Source organism: Cyphomyrmex costatus, unplaced genomic scaffold (genome assembly GCF_001594065.2).
Source record: "Cyphomyrmex costatus isolate MS0001 unplaced genomic scaffold, Ccosl1.0 scaffold43, whole genome shotgun sequence".
Lineage (NCBI taxonomy): Eukaryota > Metazoa > Arthropoda > Insecta > Hymenoptera > Formicidae > Cyphomyrmex > Cyphomyrmex costatus.
This window is the reverse complement of record NW_017278534.1, coordinates 720,642-728,326: the sequence shown is the minus strand read 5'-3', so window position 1 is coordinate 728,326 and position 7,685 is coordinate 720,642. Positions and strand designations below refer to the sequence as shown.

The 7,685-nt window shown below is 29.6% G+C and overlaps 1 protein-coding gene across 1 annotated transcript in view; it reads right to left on the bottom strand.

Annotated features, from left to right (window-relative positions):
- Positions 1-5,573, bottom strand: part of LOC108777349 (sugar transporter SWEET1) — a 9,529-nt gene extending 3,956 nt beyond the window's left edge. The window contains exons 1-2 of the mRNA XM_018544208.1: positions 5,366-5,573; positions 444-521 (exon numbers count right to left, since the gene is read on the bottom strand). Coding sequence (XP_018399710.1) covers positions 444-521; positions 5,366-5,442 — 155 coding nt within the window. The 5' untranslated portion in view covers positions 5,443-5,573. The remainder of the gene's footprint in view (positions 1-443; positions 522-5,365) is intronic.
- Between the last annotated feature and the right edge of the window lie 2,112 nt (positions 5,574-7,685).

Sequence of the window (7,685 nt, the reverse complement as noted above, 5' to 3'; positions counted from 1 at the left end):
AAAAAATGTTTATTGAGCGGAACTCTTGTTATTAACTATAGGGAACTCTTCGTCTCGTCAAAAGGAAGTGGGAACTCTAATCAGAACTCCTGAGTACTATAGTTGGGGTGCTAACTTAACATACCCTGATACCAATACTCAGACAATATAGTTTCCTTTTATAAATAGATTGTGGCAATTTTTATAACTGCTTTCATATACTACTTTTAATTTACACCATAGAATCTTGCAAAATTTGCAAAAAAGTAGTCAGATCGTTATACTACCAATTTGAAAAATAAAAATTTCAAGCTTTAAAATGCTTTAAAAAATGCTTTTTGGATTATCTCATTATGATTTTATACGAAGTTACATTCTTGAAATTTCCTTATGTTTGGGAAATAGAATAAGTAATATCTCTTTTTTTAGGTAATGTATTATATAATTTATATATATATACTTACAATCCTACGGCACCAAGAAAAGGCATTGGATCAACTCCTCTAGCAGAACCTTTTTTATATATGTTGCGACATATTAATCTATAAATTACAAAAACACACAAATTATATATAAATATCTTCTAAGATACAAATTTTTAATTATGTTCTATTTAGCAATAGTTTATTGTACTACCCTAATGGATAATTTTTCCTGAATTATAATGAATAATGATGAAACGTTACTGAAATTGTAATGAATAACGATGAATTGCATATTGAAATCTGTATCAATTGATTCACTTTCAGTATTATTTCATTAAGATTTCATTATAATTCGTTAATATTTCATATTATTATATTTAATATTATATGTTATAGGACTGAACATGTAAAAACACAATAAATTATTATATATAGCTTCATGTTGGTATAAAAATACAATACATGTACTCTACAATACATGCAAAAACCATGTACAAATGTTAATTTGACATTCCTACAAAAATACTGAGCTTATATAGACCTGTTATATGTATAAAGAGCATGACTAAATTTTACATGCGAGAATCAACACCATGTAGTGGCACCCTTAAAAAAATCAAATCAACGCTTTCGTTACAACATTAACCGATTTTATTATTTCAACAAACATTACATTCCTTCAACTATTAATTTCATTATCGATTTCAATAATGTCAGCGATTTTTTCTACCAGGGTATACTCAACAGTAAGTAGATATTAAACTGATGAGTCATAAAATATGATGAAACTGTTATTGCAACATAATACTACTGATACAGCATGTTATGTATTCAAAATTATTATAACACGGAAAAAAAGATATGCTAAAACAACTACAAACTTCATGATTTAGCAAATCTACAGCTATAATATAGGGATAGTCAGTTTTCTATATTAAAGTAACAAAGCTGATTTAATTAGGGATTATAACTAATCATATTCGTTTTAATAGCATAGCGTTAATATAGAAAAAACAATTTTCTGCAAAAATGAATTTATTATAAAAATTCATAACAAAACGTGCTAGCTAAAATAGCCGCATACTTTTACTGCTATAATGAAGAAACTTGTTACATTAGTAATTTTTAATGTGGCAAAGAATTAAATGCTCTAACAATTCAAGTTAATTAAGATAACAAATTTAGCGCACAGTGCACCGCGACTCGTTTCTGATATCACAAATCACTTTTTCTTTTTTCTTTTTATATTAATTGCACCTGCCTCCTGTATAAGCTGATTGAACGTCAATACGGCCAGATCATATCTTATGAGAGTTATATAAAGTTGAAAAATAATGATGCAATGTCCGCGAAAATAGTGTAGCCCGCCTGGACATTGGGCGCCTGCGTCTACGACGTCACGTGGCAAGAACACGCATCAGGACGAACGAACAGGTCGTCCAAATTCGTGGAACCAGTAAGAGATACACATATACTCAGTCTAAGTCGGTAACTTTCAAAAATATACGATTAAATAGATAGCATCCGAACCAAAACGCGTCCGCTGCGGCCGATTGGTTCTCCAGAATTCGACAAACACTTGACTAACGTATCCCTCGGTAATAAAAAATATTCACACTTTATCCTGGATCTTCGAAATTTGAAACGTATACTGTTTTGAATTGTATAAAAATCAGAAAAAATTCTTATATATACTTGTAAAAGTGTTAATACAACAAGTTTTTACTATTGTAGAAATTAGATTGTATTTTACTTATTTTTAAAAATTTAAATTCATTTACCAAAGCTCATAAAAAATCAACTGTGCCTTTATACGTCATATTTAAAAGCATTGCCAAGAATATAAAAATTTATTATTTATTTCATTATTATGTCTATAAGTATCTGCGGTGTAAAATTTGCACATAATTCTTTTATTAGTTAATTTTTTATTTGCATTGATTCTTATAATATAAATAAAATTGCATATAGCAGTTATTTGCAAATTTTATGAGAAAGCGTTATAAATAGATTAAATTTTTTACGTATATACTAATAAAATTTTAATAAATAAGTAATTAGATATACTAAAAGGTATTTGATTTGAGTGCAACATGTATACCTAAAATAATAACAAAAGTTTAAATTCTTTCATTATTTAAAAAAAAAAAATCGTTAGGAAGAACTTGTGTATGGAATTTTCCTTTTAAAATAATTTTTGTAAATAAAATCTTCTATTATTTACATATATTTTGTGTAAAAATATAAATGATAATGTAGAATAATTAGAATTAAGATATTTTTTCACATCACCTTTGAGATACTATTGCAGATGTGTTTTTTTTTAAGTGGTTTCCCCCGTACGTCTATTCCACTAAAAAAAATATCGAAGATGATAAAATATACGGCACGAGAGTAAAATATTCTAATAATGTTTTATATTAAAATATTGTTATATTAGAATTATTTTTAAAATAATGACATGGTTATATATAATATAAATATAATAATTATAATATATTTATATTATTCGCTGATTTTGAATTTAATTATTCACTTCTTTAAAGTAACATCAATACACATTTCTTTCCTTATATTTTATTTCATTCAGAAAAAGTGCGGGACCGTCCTGCGAAGCGAAATATTAATCGTATAAGTTTGCTACTATTAAAGTTATGAAATCTGTCGTATCAATTCTTGTATCATAATGGTCGTGTTCGGCAGATTTAACTGTTAGGGGTGCGACATAGATTTTTGCATAATGCGCGCATAACGCATAGTGCATAAGAGATAACTAATCGAAGTTCTTCTTTTCTGTGAAATGGAAGGATAGGAAGAATTCAGATTAATTGATTATCTGAGCAGATTCGTGAGCGCTTGCTGCTATTGGATGATCTAGAAGAATACATCAATAGCAGCGAACGTTCACGGATTCGCTTTGCAACAGTCGAATCACTCGAGTCTACCGAATGCAACCAATATAAGGTCCGTTCCAAGTTACGCATCTAACGCGTAGGATGTATAGAAAATCGTTCCAATTGAATCAACGCACGTATTGGAAGCATTTTGGTCTGATGCGTCTATGCGTTTTATATGTAATTCGGAACAAATATTCATGATACTGTGATCCTTAAATATGGATTAGAAATCTTTTTAATTAATAGCTTTACGGAAGAAGAAGAATGAATATTATGGCAAAGAAAAAGTTAAAACAAATTTGAAGCCTTGAAAGTTGTTAACTTTATATTAGAATATAATTAGTTTATTTCATCTAAATTAATTATCTAAATAACTAAAGCGCTTTTTATGACCATTTACAAAACAGAACGATTTCAAAGCGTAACAGTAATGCAGTTTATGCATTTCATGCACAACTCAGAACGCACCCATAGCGAACTACGCACACGCTATGTAATCAGTGCAATCTGTGGGCACATTTGCATGCTCAATGGCCATACACGTACGCGTTTTATTAACTTCAATTGACTTTAATATACTCATTAATTACAGATATTCTTTAAAAACACAAATTCTCTGGTATAAAAACGTAAATTCACTGCTTTAAAAAAACACAAATCCATGATTAGACGCAAAATCGCATGTCACTTATTAATATTTTTCAATGTAATGTTATTATCACATTTATTACAGATGATTGTATTCACTAACATATTTTGCTGGATTAAAAAATTAGTTAATCGCTCGTGCAATTTATAGGTATGTTCCTTTTAGCTAAAGTTCTTGCATGGTTCATGTTTTTTTCTTTTTCTCTCCATACATTAGAGAGAAAAAGTAAACCGTGGAAATCATGGAATAAATTTAGCTAGAAAGAACAGGCCTTATGTTTACTATACGTTATCTTTGTATATTACAATTTTATCGATACTATTGAAGTGTTTATTAAAGAGATAGTTGTTGAACCAATTAAAAGATAAAAAGAAATTTGTGAAGCTCCCTTCCCCCGAATCTCGACCTCTTCCATCCTTTCCAGAAATATTAATGAATGGCACGCGATTGTGTGTCTAATCATGAATTTGTTTTTTTAAAGCAGAGAATTTGTTTTGAAAACAAAATATTTGTATTTTAAAGCAGAGAATTTATATTTTTAAAACAGTTTGTTATGTTATGTTGATATGACAGATTTCGTAATCTTATTATAATAGTAGTACTTCTATGATTAATATCTCGCTTCGCAGAACAGTTCGCACTTTTTCTGCCAGATTCTTCCATTTTGTGCAAAAACGCGTCGATACAATGAGCCTAATTTCATCAAAATCGAAGATGAAACAGTTCTTAACCCTAATAGCAAAATGTTATTAATTTGGGACCAAATTGGCAACACACTCGACCGAATTTTGACTACAAAACCATAGTCATCTGTGTCCATATTTGGCTAAGGATTTGCCAACAAAACTTGCTGATAGGTCATGTCAGGAAATTGGTAGCAGAAATCGAGTAAAATCTACTCGAATCAAATTCTGCTCTCAATCTACCGTCAGGGTTATACAAGATAGACATAGCATATGTCTAGCAGGCTTTGTCATATTTCTGACAGCAATTTACTTACATCAGATAAATATAAACTTTGTATACAATTTGTTGCTCTTCTGCAATTATAAATTGGTAGCAGGCTTTATTCAAAATCTGTGTCCACAGGTTTTGCTATTATATGGAAAAAATTATTTCTTAAAATTTATCCTGAAAATATGATATAATCGTGTGTGGAATTATATTTCAACATTACATTATATTTCGAAGAATTTTTATGTAAATCTCTCACATTCATTAATAAAACTACAATATTTAATATCAAATAAATTTGATTAATTTTATTGATATGCATGGTAAAAATCTCTAAAATATTGTATTGTATCATAATTATTGTATTTTCAGAGTAAATTTCAAGAAATAATTCTTTTCGTGTAGTGGAAACAATTACCAAAAAAAAGTATTTATTATTATTATTATTATAGTATACTTACGTGCCGGATAACATTTGTGCCATTGTAGTATACATGGCACAAAGTCCTACAACATCTTTATAATCTTGTAAAGCCATCTTTCTTGATTTACTCCGACTAGTTTTATTAATAGTTCACACTAACTTATCAATTAACTGTGACTTGTCACCAATGTCAAATGCTTCAGACATCAAGATCAAAGTCATATATGCAGTCATATAAGCAGAGAAAAACCTGTGAGGGCTGAGGAGTCACATGTTACATTCCGGTCTTTTTCGATATACTCTATACTCGCAACTCCCGTACACTAGCGGCATCTGTTGTATGTAAAATGGATGATTGCGTTCATGATGGAAATTAATGTCCCTAGAAGGTAAAGGTAGAGTTCGGTTTTATGATTGTTTTCATTGGTCAATTCTAAATTCCCTCAAAATGGCAGTACCAATCAAAGTGTGGCATATAATCAAAGAGCATACATTTCACATTTACATAATAAAAGTGCCTTTACATGACATGGAGCATGGAGCATCAAGCGTTGAGCGTCGATCATCGTAGGCACGCGCAGTGATGCATGTATCAGCTTTTGATAACAGGCCTCTAATAAGATAGAGCATATAATATATCTCTTTTTAGTGACGTGCTTATAATTACTTTATACAGTCATGATTGCTTTTTGAGAGCACAAGCCGAACTTGAAATAATCAACATGTGCTGTTCAATCGAAGCATAAACATAGCGAGAAATGACGAAAAAGCCTCGCTTTACCCAAGCAGACACGAGCTCGTTCTTTGTTGTATGGCTACCGGTTTCACCAGACTGCCGACTGATTCGATGTCGCCACCGTCAATGCGGAGTTTCTTCTTGGCTGAGTATAATTCATGACAGGAGCCTCTTTTTTTGAACTATTTTATATGTCGTTTTTAAGAAAAATCTATAAGTTCTATCAAAGAAGCATGTCCGAACCTTATTTGTTACTAAGTTATACGTGAAAAGTCATATTTTCAACATTTTTTTTCTACTCTTTTATTTTATCGTTAATCTTCCCGAAAAAAAAATTTTTACCCGGGAAAATTCAAGGATGAAACATGGGATGGAAAAAAATTGCAAATGAAAATGATACGGTTTTGAAGGGAATGTATTTTGATCACACAGTCTTTTTTTCGAAATAGAGACGCCAAAGAGATATAAAGATTTCATATATAATATATATATTTATATATACATTACTCAACAAAATTAAAGGACTATCTGTTCTACTCTGCAAAAATGGCAAACTTTAAAATAAAATGATTTCGAAAATCATTGTACTGAGATATCTAAAGAAGCATTTTATAGTTTTTTATTTTCAGATCGATGATTTAAGAAACAATCTCATTGGTATTTTATAAAATTATACACACAAATGAAGACCCATCAACTCAAAATTTTTTATGAAATTTGCAAAGTTTCACGGCGCGAATTAAAACTTGCGCACAAATGTCGTTTACAACTTTTAAAAGAGTAAATCCTTTACTTTTTATTTATTAATCTCTGTTTGATTTTTTTCATCGAGTAAATCAACTGAAACAAAAACAATCTTTTTTGCTTTGATGTTAAATAACTCGATGAAAAAAAAATCATACAGAGATCAATTAAAAAGGAAATTAACGGTAAAAATTATCTCTTTCAAAAGCTAGCTGTAAACCGTATCTGTGCGCAATTTTTAATTTGCGCTGTAAACTTTTGTATAAAATTGCAGATTTGAATTTCGGATTTCAGATCCGAATCCGGATTTTGAATCTACCGATAACTTTCTCTATATTTATATCTCACTACAGCTATATCTTATACTATAATAAGCTATAATACTAATAGTATAATACATATTAAGAACGTGCATACATGAGAGAGACAGAGAGAGAGAGAGAGAGAGAGAGAAAGAGAGAAAGTGACAGAACGAAAGAAAGAGTAAGGCATGGCGGGGAGAGAAGAGAAGAATAAGAAAAAGGATATAAAAGAAAGGATGGGGTAATATAAATATACTTTTATTTTGTTCGTACATATATGAATAAAAAATTCAGCTCAAAATTATTTTGATCAAAGTCAGAAGAATCTATAAAATAATAAATTTGTAGGATTGTGTATCTGGATATTTGGATCTTAATCCACAAAATATTTTATTTTTAAGTATTCGAATATACGATTTTAGAGTAACATTATCCGGAAATATCTGGATAATGGATCATATTCGAATTCTATATCATATATATATAAATATATACTTTGGATAAAAATATTTTGGATAATTATATTATCTGGATTATCCGGATATCTATAGATCCGGGCAAAATCGTCAATGATC